Source organism: Nesoenas mayeri (genome assembly GCF_963082525.1).
Source record: "Nesoenas mayeri genome assembly, chromosome: 7".
Lineage (NCBI taxonomy): Eukaryota > Metazoa > Chordata > Aves > Columbiformes > Columbidae > Nesoenas > Nesoenas mayeri.
The window spans coordinates 1,435,512-1,454,189 of record NC_137551.1 but is presented as its reverse complement, the minus strand read 5'-3'; the positions used below and the strand labels follow the sequence as shown (position 1 = coordinate 1,454,189).

General features: G+C 45.5%; 2 protein-coding genes across 5 annotated transcripts in view; both read right to left on the bottom strand.

Annotated features, from left to right (window-relative positions):
* The window catches only part of OIT3 (oncoprotein induced transcript 3), a 29,713-nt gene extending 12,670 nt beyond the window's left edge, over positions 1 to 17,043 (bottom strand). The window contains exons 1-6 of one of the 3 annotated variants that reach the window (XM_080348345.1): positions 16,912 to 17,043; positions 15,334 to 15,462; positions 7,918 to 7,990; positions 6,250 to 6,624; positions 5,661 to 5,771; positions 2,103 to 2,225 (exon numbers count right to left, since the gene is read on the bottom strand). In XM_080348345.1, the coding sequence (XP_080204471.1) occupies positions 2,103 to 2,225; positions 5,661 to 5,771; positions 6,250 to 6,493 (478 nt within the window). In that variant the 5' untranslated portion in view covers positions 6,494 to 6,624; positions 7,918 to 7,990; positions 15,334 to 15,462; positions 16,912 to 17,043. Of the gene's footprint in view, positions 1 to 2,102; positions 2,226 to 5,660; positions 5,772 to 6,249; positions 6,625 to 7,917; positions 7,991 to 10,237; positions 10,940 to 15,333; positions 15,463 to 16,911 lie in introns of those variants that run through there. The other 2 variants (XM_080348346.1, XM_080348347.1) reach the window with 2 other exon arrangements.
* Positions 15,555 to 18,678, bottom strand: part of MCU (mitochondrial calcium uniporter) — a 92,214-nt gene continuing 89,090 nt past the window's right edge. The window contains exon 8 of one of the 2 annotated variants that reach the window (XM_080348352.1): positions 15,555 to 17,526. In XM_080348352.1, the coding sequence (XP_080204478.1) occupies positions 17,449 to 17,526 (78 nt within the window). In that variant the 3' untranslated portion in view covers positions 15,555 to 17,448. The remainder of the gene's footprint in view (positions 17,527 to 18,678) is intronic. The other variant, XM_080348351.1, reaches the window with a different exon arrangement.

The following is an 18,678-nucleotide window of genomic DNA, read 5'->3' as shown; positions in this document are numbered from 1 at the left end:
GAGGGCAGCACAGCCAATAGAAGGATTTGTCATGTCTTTTCTTAAATCTTTTCTGTTTACATGAGGCATTTCTCTGAGGATCTGACTTTTCATGTAAAACATTCCTAGCCACTACAGCTGCAGAAAAGAAACCGAAAGCTCATCCAGATACATTCTGAAGATTTGAAAATTTAAGGCAAGTAAGGTCATTTCCAGCTGCTGTTGGCTTTCTGTTATAAAGAAAATAACAGGTTGTTTTTAAATAACCTTCATTACTTTTTTAAACCGTTTGGGATGCTGAGTAGTGCTAGATGTTCTCAAGAAAACAATAGTACATATCACATAAATAAAAAGATATTTCTCCCTCAGCCGGCCACCAGAAATGACTGTGTGCTCTTCACCAAAATATAAAGAAAAGAATGAAAATCCCATAGTAAACCCTGCACATTGCATGGAAAAGAACAGCCTGAACACTCCACAAGAGTCAAAGTAGTGGGTGAAGCACTGCGAGGGAAATTTTGAGATACTCTTAACCCTATTAAGCTTCATCAGCTCACATCATCAAGCTAAAGCTCTTGCATTTGTTCTTTGTAGCAACAGCTGTCAGGTGGCTCACAAGTAAATCACATACTCTAATGGCTCACAAAGCTGAGGACACATCTTCAGAAATAAAACTCACTAACAAGATTGTAAAGATCCCCAGCAGCAATGTTAAATTTGGGAAAAGCACCATCCTTCTTGCAGAAGGGGAAATTAAAGGATATATCAAAGGCCCTAAAATCCAGCTGCAGGAACAGCAGAAATAAACGAGTGTCCAAGCGCAGCCTATTCCAGCCCTGTCAGATGAGCGCAGGAATAAAAACTGTCACGTAGCACAGCTGGTTACGTGACAACCCACCAGCTCAGTGCTGCACGTGGAAAGGACAAAGCCCACAGATGACTTTTGGCCCCACACGACCAGTCCTTCAGGAGCGCTCTGCTCAGCAGCTTTCCCCAGGGAAGTGTCTGCAGGAGGGATGTTTTATTGAGAAAGCTCAGACAGGAGATTTTCACAGACACGAGCTGAAACGTGCTTTGCTATCACAGAGAGGGAAAACAGGGACCAAAACTGCAGCTTGGAGCCATCTGTCAGTGAACTATGAAGAAGAGTGGAGTCCAGCCCAAAAATACAACAGCAATCCCTCTCTCTCCCTGCGCCAGGGATGTCTACCACACAGCAGCTAACGTGAGGCTGCATGCAAGCGGTAGATGTATTCTGTTCTGGCAATTGGTAGCTCAAAGGTGAGGCACAGTTGTAGCTATTACTCTAGTCTGAGGTGCCACAGTATCTGTGAATATTCCACACAGCAGCTTTGCCTGGGAGGCACCACGGTGCTCTTCAGAGCTGACAACAGAAAACATCAGGCACAAGTCAATTTTTGCTCGGTTTTCGTATTTCTGCTTGAAGATGTTTGTACATTGTTAGTGATAACAGATCGAACCTACAATTTGGTTTTTAAGCCCCTGCTAAGCTTCTAGTCTAAACTTAACAAGGGTTTTCAACCTGGCTGTGCCACCACTGGGAGTAACCGTAGCAGCTGCACATGGCAGAGCCCACAACTAATTACTTGCAAACAGTCAAAATACAGCCCTAATTTCCAACCTAGCTTCTGTCTACACACTGGCACCCCCTCTCCTCAATCTCTACTCCAGGAGGGCAAGCAACCCTCACACTCTAGTCTAATGTCTTGGCTTTACCCCACACCTAAAGCCCACTGTCAAAACCCAGCAGTGCCAAACCTGCCCCCACACAACTATCATACAAATCTCCAGAACCAAATCCCAGCATCTCCAGCAATAACGATTTCTGTCTGGACAACCAATCTTTTGGATCCACTGCTGCCTCTGCCCCCGTGGAGATAAATACAAGCAAATCCTAACAGGAATGAACAAGGCGGAGAGAACAACGAGGAGAGTCCTCTCTGCTTGATGATGGTATTTCAGTAACAACCCCACTGGCAAGCACAGGAGTGATATGAGTGACATTGAATCCCAGCTGCAAGGAGCCAAGAGAGAACCAGCGCTGCAGGGGAAGTGGAATGATGTATATAGCTTCCAGCAGACTGTGATAGCTGAAACCTCACCTTCACAGGTTTTCCCATCGCTTCCCAGCGTGCGCCCGATCCCGCACTCACAGCGGTAGGAGTTCTTCAGGTTAACGCAAAATTCGCTGCAGCCTCCGTTGTTCTGCTCACATTCATTTTCATCTGCAAGAAAACCTCACACTGTCAGAATGTGATCCCCTGGTAAAGATAGGGCTGGCAAAAAGGGGCTGGTCAGACTGTGGACTGGCTCTCCTGGCCTCGTAACGTGGATCAGGGCAATGGAGATGAGTAATCCCACTTCTCATCCTAAACTATTCCCCACTCCACTCCCAAAGACACTAAAATTAAATTAACCTGACTTCACTGCATGGTAAAACTAGGTGAACAGCAGAATCAGTCAAAACCAAAGCTTATCTATTTTTGTATCACATCTGCTACTGCTACATGTGGCCAGCTATCCTACAGCAATTTTAAATGATTCAACTCTTAATTCAAAATAAAGACGCAAGACTGAAAACCAGCCGCAAACATATAAACAAAGCTGAAATCAAACCAAAACATTTTAAAGAACGCCATGAAGCCCCCCAGAGAAAAGTCATGTCATGAGGAATTTCATTGTTTCAGCTTCTTGCCCCAGGTCTGCTTCTTGTCCCAGAAAGCTCAGGTGGTTCTTGCAGAACAGAAATGTCAGCTCACCATGGTGAGATCTAATCCGGGCGCTGGTGCCCCACAGGCCACCACAACCATGAGCTCTTGGCAAAGCTCTGAAAACTCCCCTTAATTTTCTCTGTTTTAAAGACTAAAGCTCCTCTATGCTTGTCTGCCCTTTTGTTTTTTGAAGATACTTTGTTCTCTGAGGTTCTCATTCTTCAACCTGATTTAATCTCTGTGTGCAAAGAGTGAATCAAATAGAGAGGAAGGGACAGTCATTGCTATCGCTGAGCCACAAAACTAATGATTCGTCTTAGGTAGGCCAGAATGCTGAGGTTATCCATCAAGGTTCACATGGGGTTTCACCAAAACAGCTTAGAAATTACTATTGACTAGAAGTCAGCAGCTTAAAACCAAGAAGAAAGAAAAATATCGTTTTAAGAGGCAGGTCAGAGATGAGCTCTCTTAGCTGTGAGTGGTACCACACATGCACAGTACTTGCAGCTGGTGGTGTCATCTCTTTCCACAAGTGACATGAATTGAATATTTTTAGCAAAAGAAATGGCTAGTTCCCGGCTTTGGGAGGCAGAAAGCATGTCCAGGAGACACATAGACACTTCCCTCTTCACAGATGTGACGGCCTCCAAACTTTCCCTTCTAACAATAAAACTAAAGCTGCTTAAAAACAGAGGGTGAGGAGGGAAAGAGCTGCTGGCAAAGGCACAGAGGGGCTTTTAGAAGGTCCTGGAGCCCTTCATCAAGGGCTGTACCCAGCAATGCACCTGCCTGGTCCTCCAAGCTCTACAACACACAGCAGATCTATCCCTGTTCTTCCTCATCAGTGACAACTGGCACTTCTGGGACACAGGCTGGTTGTCTAAAGACTGGGTTAGGAGAGTGCTGAACCCCTTTTAAACGTGGCTTAGTCCAACATGGATGCAGGTATTCAAGGGGACAAAGACGATGAGTGAGTTGGTGGATCCATGACAGAGATTCGAAGACCTAATCTAACCCCTAAGTAAGTTTGCAAATGAAAATAGAAGTTAGGATCAGCAGTTCTGCTCTGGGATTCAAAGCATATAATGTACTGAAGAGAAGTCAGCCGAGCACGGGGAGGGTTCATAGACAGAGCTGCTTAACATTACTGCAGCATCTTCACCTCCCATCTTGGGATGAGCTGGGAAAGACAGAATATAATCTTCTCCCTATATGAAAGGCATAGGAAAAGATGTGTTTGGTTTCCCTGGGAGGCTGACATGGTTGCTCTCAGAAACGTGACTGTGCAATTACTCGGCACAACAGAAAGATGAGTGAGCCATACAACAAGAGAGGTAAGTAAGTCAGTGTGATTATTACAGCTGAGGCGCTGGACCATCAGGTTATTAAGAAGAGTGCACAAATCCTGCCTGGCCTGGCCGTGGGGAGATGAAGGCAGGTCCAGCACATGCAGGCTCAGGACTCAGGAAGCCTGCAAGCCTCCCTGCTGCAGGAAATCCTTTCCTGCGAGCCTGTCACACATTTATTGAGTGCTGGTGGTTGTCGAGGGCACTTATGTGCCTAGAAGTCTTACAGACAAGCAGCCAATAAATGCTTTTAGTTAGCTGAGAGAGCCAAACCAGCCACTCAGCTGCAGAGATGTGGGGCAGCTTTAGCAAAACCATTCTGCAGAATCCGTGTGAGCAAGTGTAAATCTGCAGCAGGGTCAGGCTGCCCTCTCCACAGACTGCAATGACTGTGGCTCCTACCCTAGTGCCCACAGACATGAGCAGCGTGAAGAAAGAAACCACCCACGCCTGTTTTGTCAGCTATAGTCCACATGGAAGAAATACATCTGCCAGGCTGCCCACGGGCACAACTCTGCTCTCAACTTCTCCACCAAAGCAAGCCTTGAAGATGAGATCCCACTTCTTCCAAACACTAGCACCACTTCCTCCCTCCACGCCACCTCTTCCTACCCGTCGGTGTGGCTTTACAGCTCCTCAACAGCCACCCCTTCCCAGTCCCGCTGGAGAGAGTCCAGCGCAGCCACCAAGATGCTGAAGGGAGTGGAGCATCTCCCGTGTGAGGAAAGGCTGAGGGAGCTGGGGCTCTGGAGCTGGACAAGAGGACACTGAGGGGGGACTCATTCCTGGGGATCAATATGGAAAGGGGGAGCGTCAGGAGGATGGAGCCAGGCTCTTATGGTGACAACCAGTGACAGGACAAGGGGTAATGGGTGCAAACGGAAACACAGGAGGTTCCACTTAAATATGAGAAGAAACTTGTTGGGGGTGAGGGTGGCAGAGCCTGGCCCAGGCTGCCCAGGGGGTTTGTGGAGTCTCCTTCTCTGCAGACATTCCAACTCGCCTGGACACCTTCCTGTGTAACCTCATCTGGGTGTTCCTGCTCCATGGGGGGATTGCACTGGATGAGCTTTCCAGGGCCCTTCAACCCCTGACATTCTGGGATCCTGTGAAACCCCAGGCCTGAACAACACCCCACAAGCACAGTAAGTATGGCGAAGCTCAGCACACAGCCCTGTGCTGGCCAGCAAAACTTTTCTTGGAGAAAAGAGGCATTGGACAGAGCAGCTGAGAGGAAAGCTCTAATGACAGACTGCACAGCCTTTCTTGAATATCCACGAGGCTGTACCGCAACCTTGCAAAGCCTCTGCTGTGACAGTGAAGCGGCTGTCTTCAGCAGCTGGACCATGCAGAAAGCAAACCTGGCCTCTGCCCACGTGTGTCTCCAGAGGCACCCAAATGTATTCAGTCATGCGACGTCACAGCCCACCCTGCGGGGAGAGAGCCGGAGCCAGTCACAGAATCAAAGACCTGTTCTAGGCAGCAAGGGGGAAAAGCCCTCGGGATACTTTTCCTTTTTTCTACTGCTTGGTAAGACAACAGAGCAATGAAACAAAGCGCAAAGAAAGCATCAGTAACTGACACAAGTTATTTCCATCCTTACCAAGACATGTCTGTCCATCAGGTCCTAGTGTTGTCCCCAGGGAACACGTGCAGTCACTGGTGTCCAGACAGGAGCCCTGGCAATCCACCACATCACAGATGTCATAAAAATCTAGGGCACGACAAGAATGTTGTCAGCACAAACCACTGAGCGTGCACAGAATAGGCTGTATTTGTACCATCAGCTTCGCCCTGTATTGAGTCCATCAGTTACAGATCTAGCTCACATTAGGAAAGCTGAACCAGTGAAGCTGATGAGAAACAATCTAGTTTAATTACTGTAAGTCAGAGATGCAAATTTTGGCTTTGGTAGCATGCCAAGACAAACCACAGGGCCCACAGAGAGCATTAAATCACTGCGGCCAGGTCAGCTATGGGAGATTTCTGCCGGCTGAACAAAGGCCAGAATTCACGGAGGGGAATTGATCCATTATAGACAGGTCAGCACCCGCACTGCGTCGCCCAACACGATTCGGGGTGAGAAAGGCAAAAACCAGTCACCACCTCTCTCAGATTTGCGGATGTTCACTGCCTCTCTTGCACCACAGGGACAAAGAGGTTTCAGAAAAGGGATCTCAGCAGTTACTTACGGCCACAGTACGCATGGAAACAAACACTTGGCTTGGTTAAGTGATACACGTAGTACCCGCCCGGACACGCCTTGACATCAATGGTTGTATTCCAAAGGCAGCAGTTCCCGTTGAAGCTGGCGCAGGCTTGGCGTTGGACGATGCCATCCGACTCTCGCGGGTGGCTGCCGTTCAGCCAAATGGGAGCATGGGTGCCACAGTGGTTCTCCGGGATGCAGAAGGTGGGCATGGCATCGCCAGCCATGCCGGTGAAGCGATACCACTCCCCATTGATTTGGCTGTCACAAGTCGGCTGGCCGTGGGAACCGTTTATCTGATGATCCGTGTTCCTCCAGGGCTCGTTCAGGCTGATGTAGGCAGAGCAGGGGTCCAGGGCTGAGACGTGTGACAAGAGACAAGAGAGAACATCTGGTAGATATCAAATCAAGTTGTTGACTGATAATTGCAAGGAACTCGCACCAATTTCTTTTTCTATTCTTGACTTAAGAGAATCATTGTGATAGAGATCCGTGGGGAGAAACAGCGATACAAGCTGATTGCCTTATGGAAAATTTTGACAGCGTAGCTTAAATGTCTTGGAAGAAAAAGTAAATTAACAGAGCTCTTATAACATTATGCAACTGTCTGACTTGCTGTTTAGCTGCTGTAGAGTATGGTGGGGGGAAGACTACCATATAAATAAACCTGAGGTCTAGAGGGTGATTTTGCCATAGGAAATATGACCTGGGAGCACTGGATCAAGCCTAGAACATCCACCCTTTAGTCAGGTGCTAATCGAGCAACTGCAAGCCCCTCCTAAAGTACAGGTAACTCTCCCACATGCCTTAAAATAGCTTATGCAGCCTTTCTAAAAATCCACCCATAGTCCATGGTCAGCCCTTACAGTTAAGTTGCTACAACGCCAAGTCAGAGACCAGCTTGCAAAGCGTCATTTAAAATATGAGCTGCAAGACATGCAACAGGAATTCTACCTTCAAGGTGCACAAAGAGAAAATATTCCATTTCAATTATTAGAGTCCTATATAACCATAAGTCATCTCTAAGCATAATTTATCAGGTCCTACTCAATTCAGGGCACAATTTTAAACAGGTAAATATAAGAACAGCTATCCCAGGTCACAATGAAGTCGATCTACAGCCAGCAGGCTGTCTCTAACCAAGACTTCACGCTTAGGGAGGTGAGGTAGGAGAAAGACACCCAACTCCATTTACCTGGGGTTTTGTTCTCCACTGCTTCTTATCCAGCACATTTATACCAATGTGAGATGAAAGAGCTGTAACTCAAAACCTGCAGCAGGGCCAGAGAGAAAGAGGTGGCAGCCCCCTGTATCTATAAGACTCACTTAAATGTGCCCTGGTCTCCTTCAGAGACACTGTCCCCTGGTTCCTGCTCTGCCAAATATTAATTATCTCTACAATTCACTGTACCTATTGTGGTTTTGTGCCATGTTGCCACCTCCCTGTATCTGAAACAGCTTCCCCAAATCTTTTTATTTATTATCTTAAAACCTAGGGAGCATGAAGGTCTGAATTAGGACCTTCTAGGGAGCAAAAAGTTCAGTTCTTTACACGGTCACATTCCTTGCAAGCCCACAAACTCTCCTGATCTCCCCAGGAGATCAGATGTTTGTGAACGAAGTGAGTGTACCACGACAGAAACACGCAGACCTCCTGGTATGTGGATGTCTGTTCACGCAGCGCTCAAGGACCGCATCCCTTTTCAGAGGCCTTTCTGAACCATCTGCAAATAATTAAAACATAAGAATACCATAGGGAATTTAAAAATGAAGAACTGAAGTGCTTGTTACATTTTCAGTCGTCTCCAAATTAACTCTGATTTGGCAGCTTCCTCACTAAAAGTCCAAAGGTTTCGTTTTCACTTACATTTAATACCTGATTAAGCACCACTTACCTGTGACTAGCTATTCCCTATTAAGCAAAATGAATGTTAATACTGTCTTGAGTAAGGAAAATTGATTACCATTTGCTAGAAATTAGGCTAATAAAACCAACCCTTCTGATTAAATGCATCTCAGACTGGAATACCCTCTACTTTCCACACCACATTTCTTTTCAAGTTCTAAAATCGCCCTGTTTGTTTTGTTGAAACAACAGTCATGCAGCTCGGCTGGCGGGAATGTTATATTGTTTCTATTAGAATGCTCTGGATAGAGACCAACCTTCTTGGTTAATTATTTTGATTTGCTTCACTGACTTTAAAGTAGGAACTATAAGTGCTTCAGAGAATGGACTCATTTAGCTGCACTGCCTGTAAATATCTGTCTCGCTGACGTGCTATCTTGTGCCTTCTCACAAGCATAAATCTCTCTTGACAAACATCCTTACACCATCCTCAGACACAGACATGTTTTGCTTGGCCTCAAATCCAGCATAAAGGGCAGGAGCAGTTGCTGTAGTCGTACGAGTGCTGCAGAGCTGCAGGCTGGCACCAAGGGAACGCTCAGTGCCATAATGCCCGGGATACGCAGAGGAGCAGACACACTCGCACCACAAGCAGCGCTCGGTTCTGAGCAGCGGAGGGGGAACCACAGCATGAAATCTCTGATGAGCCTCACCAGGCAGCCCCTCAGGAGCCCCCAATTTCACCTGCCTCCCCTCAGACACCCACAGACAGCAGCGGCACCGTTAGATCCCATCCTCCAAAAGCTTGCTTAACTTCTTGTGAGAGGACAAGATGGGTCCTGCCTCTTCTTGGCACAAAAAGCTTCTGCTGGGCTTCCCCGAGTGTAACTCACAAGATGGTTTAGTACGGCCTCAGGGTGAGTCACTGACCAAGTTAAAAAGGTTTTTGTGTTGTTAAAAGCCAAATGAGGCGAAGCGAGGAATGCCCTGTCAGCTTCCCTGCTGGGCAGCGCCAAAAATACACTCGCTCTCATTAGCTTTCATATAGTATAATTAGCTTTATGAAATATTCTTTGTAGCCAGACTCTGAAAACACTCATCTAGGAAAGATCACATTGCCTCCCAAACATTCAGAAGATAATGTAAAGGTAAAAATTTACCGAGATGAAGATGCAGCGGCTCAGAGGGAACTGGAAGAAGGCATTTTAGGGGAATGGGGTAGCACGCCCTCCCCATCTTTCATTTCTCTGAGAGCTTCGGGCAGGAGCGAAGGGCAAGCAGACAAGCAGAAAAAGCAGACAGCGCCCTTTCAAAAGCTGCAGACCCTCAACAGCCGCCCTGCGACTGCAGGGCTGCCCGAGCCAACCTCCCTGCAGACACCGAGCAGCCTTGGGCAGCGCAGCCTGCTCAAAACTAATTGGAGGTTATAAGAAAAAAACTCCACAAAAGTACAGAAGCAACTAATCAATCTCTCTTCTCTTCTCCCCAGACAATGAAACCAGAGGGGTTTTGCACAAGACATATAACTGTCTCCAGCTCCCTCGGTTTTTCATTTCTCTTGCCTCAATTTTTTCCTCCCCAACACTTCTCGCGTGGCCCAAGCAATTCAGCGTGACGAGCTTTAGCTACGAAGGAAAGCCTTCCCATTTGTAATCTTGATAATATCATTAGTTCTCTAGCTGACGCACCAACATATATATTGGATGATGAATTGGGCTCTAGCAAGCATTCCTAAACCCACCATTCTGCAGAGAGATTAATCCTGCGTGTATTGTGTAACGGGAGGTCTCAGCCCTGTCACAACTGAGCAATGAAATGAGCAGCACTGCATTATGACACTAAATTCAGTTCAGATTTGTCAGAGAAGCAGGTGAAAAAGTAGCAGAATAGCTACTCCCTCTGAAGGGAGAAGAAAATCTCACAAGTGCTGTGGCAATAGGGATTTTCCCAATAGAGAAGCTTTCATGCCCTGTGACAGAAAGACCTTTCCAATTGGAAAGCATTTCACGCCACCTTCACAGAGAGGGTATTTTCTCATGTGTTCCATCTAAGAATACTAAGGCTCAACACCAACCTTATAGGCAGCAAGCACAAATAAGCTTGAAAGCAATGCCTCTACACTCACCCATCGAAGACACCGGCTGCAACCGGATAACAAAGCAGATGCAGAAAACCAAATACTGGAGCATCCCACTCAGCCAAGGAACAGTTCCCACTCGAGTAACCGAGGCTCAAAAGCCCTTGCACAGGCTGTGGCTCTTGCAGGCTTCCTCTCAGTGGAGCTTCTGAGCCCAGGCTTTCTCAAGAGCAAGTGTGATAGCTCTCCTGGAAGTTTATCACAGGAAGAAGCTGAAGGGATGTGGGGTACAACTCCAGCCTTGACCTCCAGCCTTGACCTCCGCAGAGCAGCTCTACCCCTTATTGACAACTTACTGATCAATCTTGTGTTTTGGACTCAACCCGCTATTGTTTTCTGGCCTGACTGCCCCACAGTGACACCTCCGCTATCTTATCCGGAGAAGAATTCTAACTAGGGGACACCCGGACATCCCAAAAGGATGGAAAAGAAGAACAGATGGGTGCTTGTTGTTATCTCTGCTCCTTCCACAAGTCATACGACTTCATGGCTCTGCACAGGCAAAAAACGCCAACCAGAGGGCCTTAACTGCAGGAAATCGTGGCCGAAGGAGGAGAACTGAGCCTTCCAAGCAGAGCTACAATGGGAACATCAGTCAAATGAAGGACTGGTGTCCCACAGGGAAAGAAGCTGTTCCAATACTACACAAAGACCCTTTCCACTCTTGGTCAAACAACACAACCATTGCAGTGAGATTATCAAACAAGGCAAGTAAAGACATTTTTCTACAGTAGTCTTATGATCTCTGTCTTTAAAAAACAAAAACAAGCCAACAGTCAAGGAACTCGACATTATAGAACTAACCTCTGAGCAAAATTGAGTAATTGAGAACCTCTGCCTCACTGGTCCAGCCCAAACTAGGCTGAGCTGCAGGTCATAACCCCATGCTCTGGCTATGGATGAGATGTAGCATGTTGAAATCTGTTCTCTGCTAAAGCAAACCAAGCACCACAACTAGCAGTGAGAGATGCCAAGGACAACATGAATAAGCAGAAAGGGATCTTATCTTCCCTCTCATCCCATGAGCTATAACTCTTATTATAGAGAATAGATTTAAAGCTCTGTTTTTAACCTCTATACATCCACAGGTCCCTCCCTGCTTATGAACAACGGTCTTATAGTTCTCTCCCAGAAAATTATCTACAGCCAGAAAGCTCCCCAACAGCAAAGAGCCCACCGAAGCCTACAGGAACAGCACAGCCAAGCAAGGGGAGGCATTTCCCCATTCCCTTTGGGTCCTGCATTTCTGTAGCAGGCTGACATAAGGAATAACACCAAAGTTGATGTACTAGCTTCAAATCCCAGTAGAAAAAAAGCAGCTAGGCTATTTTCATAACCGAGTGTGCATGAGATAAGGAGCTGGGTATTCGCCTGCTTTATAGATACTGTACATTACAGAAAGTTCTCAATAGGTTGTCTGGGTGTTCCCCTGGCAGCAAAACACAATATGCTGTCCTGCTCCACCCCAGCAGATGAGTCTTTTCCAGTGGTGAATGACTCCAGGGAATAACAAAAGCAGCTTTATAAATACTGTCATTGCTCCCACCACCACCATAAAAAAACCAGAGAAAATAAAACCTCTTTGTAGCTATGTTATGCTGACAGCTGAGCAGTACCAGAGAAGCTTTTTTCAACAACAGGAAAGGCGAACAAATTCACTATGCAAAGCTAACAAGGCAGATAACCCTCACAAGGTGATTATGTGAATTCCCAGAAGAGAAACTAAAATTGAACAGAGAATAATACAGCAAGCCACAGGAAGTTCTGTTTTGCCATTTTCATTGAGAGGTTGATTCATACTTAAGATCCTGGGTAAATAGAAGTGACAAGCTTGAATTGAATTTTCTGTTTGTGTTAGAATTGTGTGTATTTCTCCAAACCACTTAATTACGAGCTGCTTTTATCTTTGTAGGTGGTATATTAGGCTTGACACTCGTCATGTTTTGACAGTTACATGTAAGTGACAGACAACTGACAATTAACATGGGGAAACGAACTGCACCTCAGCATTTTTGAGCCTCAAAGGTGTCACAAAAAGGCCCTATCAAGTTCTCCAAAGGGTTAAAGCAGGAGATGCCCCAGGATTCCCAGAGATGACACTGTCCCAAATCACCATAACATCTAATTTAAGGAAACAATCTAAAGCTGAAGAAGATTCCGTGTGCTGCCTCTAAACATTTTTGGGATCCACAGGAAAGGCACAGACGATCTCAGTCTTCTGCAAGAAGCACCATCAGAGGCAATTCTTGTATCAGCACTTTCTTGTTGCTTCGCAAGTTATTTCAGGTGCTGTACGTAGCTCCAGTTCCCCCACAAACAACAGCAGCCTGAATTAGAGCAGACCATGGCAAATCTATGCCTGAGGGAGCTGGAGAAAGTATTCCTGAGAAGGGAAGCAGGAAAAAGGCCCAAACAACAGTGACGGTGATACTAAAATAGAGGCCCGAGACTTTATTTTGATACCCCAAAAGATAAGATCTTAACCTGCTGCTGTCTCAATCTGGGTTATGTCTATTCTTAAAGCAAGAAAGGATGCTAATTTTGCAGATGGCAACCACGCTTCTCATCCCTCCCAGAGATTTGGAAGGCTTCAGCATCCTTCTGCAAGGAACTCTAATTCGTCAAAGCATTGGCAAGGCTGGAGAGCCTCGTACTGTTTGCATGGGGCTCATGAATAAAGCGCTTTGGTGTGTGCTGAAGCTGGCTTTTATCAGAGCCACCTCTCAAGACACAACGACGTTTGATGGATACGTGTGAAGAACGGCTCCTGGTGCAGGAGTTAACGCCTGCGCTGCCTAGAAGGAGCAGACGGAAAAGCTTATCGGGGCTTCCTGCCGCTGAGAGGAGAACCCAACACAACAGGATCCCTGTCTGCCACTGATTTGAGGATGTACATTGACAATAAGCCTTGACAGGCTGCGGAGATGGATCGCACCAATGTCAAGGACTTCCAGATAGGCCTGGTTGCTGTAAACAACTTGTCTCAGGACACAGTGCCGATGGGAAAGGCCGTTTAGATCAGGGAGTGAACGTGAATTGGGTGAAGTACGAGCAAACTCAACAAAAGAACCAGTAAAACACTGAGACCGCATTAAAATCAGACAAGTACATAACTCCTAGTGAAGAGCAGTAGTTATTTCCTTTCCCGTAGCGGTGCCCGGTGATGCAGAACTCAGTGTTTTGAGAGTGTTTTTCCACAGCTCCTACAGAACTCAATGTATTTTCCATGATCCTCAGTTTCTAGATGTAGGAATTAGGGCATACCCATAATTACAAAACTAGTCAGGGGCAGAGCCCATCTCTTACAAGTCCACAGAGCCACAATGACACAGCATAACACCCGCTTCTCCTGTACTTCAGGGCTTAGCTACATTGCAAGTGTCATTTCCACTCCTGTATTTTATTGTTCACCCCTTTAACATCAGTAATTTCATTACTGTATTTTACTATTCACCCCTTTAATGTCAATATAGAAATAATGATTTTTTGTTTTGGAAGGGAATAATTGGAATCACTTGGGATAGGTAGAAGAATACTTCAGATATTAAAAGCTCCTTCCTTTGTGAAAATAAAGCCATACAATGCGGCACAGAGGAAAGCAGTTTGTATTTACAGCTCCACACAAAAACCACAGAGGAGATTAAAGAAGTCATTCCAGTGGTTTAAACAACTTGACCAGCTCAGGGCAACTCAACCAGCTTTACTTGACTGACATAGTGCCAAGGTCTGACAGCCAGGAGCAGCTTTAGAGCGTCACGCAAATCCTCTTAGAGCCAACGTGGAAGCGTAAGAATTCGCAGCAAGGTGATCATCGTCACTGCCTGTCCGGTAGGAAGGGTTATAGGGGAAAAGTAAAAGGGTTTCTTCTTTGCTCTTCAGGAAAAAGGAGCCACAAACACCTGCCTTGGAGAGACTTGCAAGGCACAGCCTCCCAGGCATAGCAAAAAGGGAATCTAAAACATTTCTCCAGACAACTCGGAACTTGACATGTTTATTTGAAAGCTCCCTCACAGAAAGAGAGAGAAGAGAGGTTAAGCAAATGAATAACAAAATTGCTAGAAAAAGCAGCATCTGAACGCTGCAATGCACACTGCTGTTCACCCTTCACATCTTACATTAAGATTCAGGCAGCACTGCCTGCTCTGAATTGCTGCCAGTGGGACAGGACCCTATTACCTGCCTGGCTCCCAGGCATGAAATAGCAACTGCAGGAGAGTTTGTTGATGTTGATGTACAACAATATGTATCAAGAGAGCAAACAAACATCTCCCTTCCCTTCAGTGTTTGCATTCAAGGGCAACAAAAGTAGCAGCACCGAGTTTCAGGTTTGTGGCGTGTCACCCACCCTTTTGGGTGGAAGGAACAATTTGTGCAGGAACAGTTTTGCCACAGCGTTTTCTTGCTTTCAGTATACGGAGTGTGGTGCTAGATGTCAAAGTCTTCAGTTCTTCTGGATGCTAAAGCGGAGGAGTTCTTATGCAACTGTTCCAACCAGTTTGTCTAGGGAGGGCAGGAGCTCATCTGTACACAGCAGCAGACTATGGGTTTGTCAGCATTGCTGAACTCAATTTCAGCAGTGATTAAACATACGTCACAGATAACAGTTCCAGCCGCTCCTCTCTGGCTTTAAAAACCACTGGAGAGCTGTTTGAAGAACTGGCCAATCATGGAATTTTCTTTTTAAATAGTCAATGGACATGATAAACATCTTCTAGCACCAAACATCTCATCCTAACATCCTATAAAGTCCGGACAAAGTACAGTCTGATTCTCGAAGTTAACGAACAAACGATACATCACCATGACAAATCAGGCCACAGCCATTCAAGGGCCCAGAAAGAAAGTAATAGAAGCTTAAAACTTTAGTTTTCCTCTGAAACAGTAGTTGAATGCGATGTAGAAATACACTGACACCACTCGGTACATATTTGAGGTTGCTGGGCATTACATGCCCATATAGATTCTTATCCTGCAACATGCCACGTGTCTCCAGATTTTGTCACAGTCTCCACAAGGAGCTACTATGCTGGTCGAACAAAGGCAGATCTTTGTTAGACCCAGCATCTCTACCTCTACCTCACTACCTCAACTGCTCCTGAGATCCCTGTGTTACGCAGCTAGGCATGGCAGCAACATCTCCATCCGAGCTTCTTCGGGAAAGCTATTATCTGCACCACCACGGCCTCAGTCATGTAAGGTCAAGAAGAACCAACCTAAACGAAAAGAAACGGAGGAAACTCAGCAGAGCTGCCACACATGCAATATTCTCTTAACTGGGGAAAATAATGTTGTTCAAGAGCACCAATTCAAAAATTGAATAGTTATTTATTGTTCCAGAAGTACATTGCTCTTTTATACATATTTCATAAATGATACAGGATTTTACACATGTTCAGAATTCTTTTAAAGAAGGACTTTTCTCCATGCTCCCTCCCTCGTCCCAAACACACACCGAGGATTCAGCTACAGGATTGTGTTCATTTTTTTCCCCTTAAAACTCACCACACAAACAGGATAAAACAGATTAAAAAAATAATCACACAATGTAAATCAATTGAAAGACAGAGGAAAAGAAGGAGGGGGGAAAAAAAAACTAGGAACATGCACCCATTCGGTCCAACATGCCATTGAGTGAGAAGAGGCAGCAATCCCAGCTGTGTTTCCACATCTGCAAGGCACCTGGAGTCTAGTTAATACTGATTTGTTTTTTCTTTCCTAGCATTTGTTTTTTTTTAAAAAAAAAAGAAAAAAGAACAACACAAAACCAACAAAACAAAACCCAAACAGAAGCCTCTTTTCCATGACACAGTGAGGAGTTGTTGTGAAACATCAAAAAAGCAGCCAGTCTTTCTGTAGATAAAGCTCAGTGCCCTTCTCCCACCTTCATCCTGTCTCCACAGTATTTATCAGCAGGATGCTAAAACAGACTGACCTGCTTTGAATGAAGAGATGTTTTATCTGCTTAGAAATCAGGCAGCCTTGGCTAGAGGAGAGGGCAACGGGTTCACTTTCCTTCCTCTATTTCTTTTAGCTAAGAACGAGAAATGTCATTAGCCCCTCCTAAGAAATTCTGACCTGTGGGTGCAAAGTTCATTTAAAGCTACTTAATTAGGGGAACGTTCTAGAGAACTGAAGTAGTTCTGTGTCCTGCACTGTAAGAGCCCCGGGCTTTCAAAAAGCCTCGGGGCAAGGAAAATGCTTTGACCGTCTTTGAGACCTTTTATCCTGTTACACGAGGAGTCAAATATTAAGTTTAATTATTCCACGTGCCAGAACTGTTCATTTAAGCAGGAATCATGATTCTGCGACAGTTTTATAATCTTTTAAACCTTCATAATTTCATAGTCCAGGTGGCTATCAGATTTGGGGCAGGAAGAGGGGAAACATCCCTCCCTTAAGACTGAATAGAAAAAAAACCTCTCATGCAATGCTGCCACTGATTTCTAGAAGGAGCTCAAGGGCACTGGGACACAAAGTTTATGTAGTTATTATGGAATAATCCAAAATATCAATTATCAAATGTCCGGAAGAAAACTCGCTCCTTCTCTCACTTGGCTACAACCAGTCTGTGCTACAAATAAGGAGGAAGGCAGTGGAGCACATGGGGTGGGCTGGGAAGGGGAAGCTCACGGTTTTCCAGTAGAAAGCAGTCTTGTAGTAACCTTAGAAAAGAGACCAGGGCTGAGCAGAAGTGTGCGTGTTAATGGCGGTGGAGTGCAAGTTCTGATCACCAGCCATAGCTCCAGGTGGCTTGGATTCTTTGCTCCTTTTATTTTTTTTCTCCTTTATTTTTGTTGAAAGAGAAAGAGAGATCAGAATCAGGTAAAGGAAACTTTAAAAAGCTAAGCAGGCTGCTGGTGTCTTATCAAGAGGCAGATCCTGCAAAGCTGGAAGAAGACACCCCTGCACCCCCAGCACTACATTCTTCTCATGAACCCCCCCAATCCTGTATTTGTACACAATTGCCATTCAGACGGTTTTTAAATGTGACTATTTGCCAAGCCCTTTTCAGAACTAACATTCCACAATGTCCCATCTTCAAGGTTTAAGAGATTTCCCCCCTTACAGTCCTTTGTCTTGATTAAAGGTAAAAACCCTTCACCCCCACACCACCTCCCAGCTTCCACCTGCAATGCTTTAATTAAAAAGGCAAGAGCTATGAACAGGTTTTTTGCCGGGGTTCAGAGCTTCTTTGCTGATCAGTCCTTCTCCTCAATCTGCTGGATGGGCAGGTGAACCTGCAGTGGGTCTCGAAGCCTCTTAAGGTCCAACTCTGCCTAAAAGTAAAAGACACATTATAAAAGAACAAGCTCTCGATACACCTTGCCCAATACCATTCTACTTCACAGAATGGAAAACTTTGCCATAGTTCCTTGTTTTTCCTGTCCAGAATGGAAGCATTCAAAAAGTAAAACAAAGTCACAGGCTCGTATTTGGGAAAACCATTCTCAGCACTGTACTTCTCTCAACTTGTCCACGTGCAGCCACTTAGAAGGAATACGGCAGGCAAAGTTTGATCCCCATAAAACCAACGAAACACTTTAAAAAATATGGCTAGATTAATGGGAACAGTTGTTTCTGTAAGAAAAGCTCCATGAAAATCCAGTCACCCAAGGGTACCCATATTCAGCATAGCATGAGAAAACACAGAAGTCTTTGAGTTTTCTCATGAACCCAAGAGAGCCTAGTCCTAACCTTCCTCTGCTCCTCATGCAGCTCCTTCTCCAAGGCAGGAGGAGAACACATCTTGCCCTGGATATCCTACACTGTCAATTCCAGAGCCTGGGAATAAACAGAGAATGATCCGGAGCAGTGAAAAAGAATGTGGTAGCTCTGCTTTTTCTGCCTGTGCCACCCTTCTGCAGAAAGGCTCTCAGAAACACAAGGAAAAATCTCCACCCATCTCCTTTGTTAAACGGATCCCACAGTGCGGACAGTCTGCCAAAAGTGTCTGTCTCTAGAACATGAGAAATCTGTCCCCGTTGCTTCTAACAATACAGCTACATTTTTTGAATGTTATTTTCCAGGACTGCAACCCAGTGCACTGAAGTGCTATGTCAGGAAGATGTTGACTGAATGGATGCCAGGCTTCACTCCTCACTAAATCCATCTAGTGTGGAGGAGCTGAGGAGGAAATCTTGAATTAGGCTCCTCTGAGGCATGAAGTGCCTGAAGCAACTAAAGATTTGCCAGCAGTTTCTAAAAGGCCCTTACAGACAGATATAGGCAACCATTTCATATTGAGTTACACATCCAGCAGTTCTATTCCTGGGCATATCAAAGCCAATTCAGTGATTGCACTGTGGCTGTGACAAGAAAATGGGCTGAAAACTTCAGATACACCCATTCTTATTTGAGGTGCATCTATGAATAGCAGCTAAGAACTAGCAAGCAGTAATTTCTTTATCTTATTTCTGGAAAAATTCTTG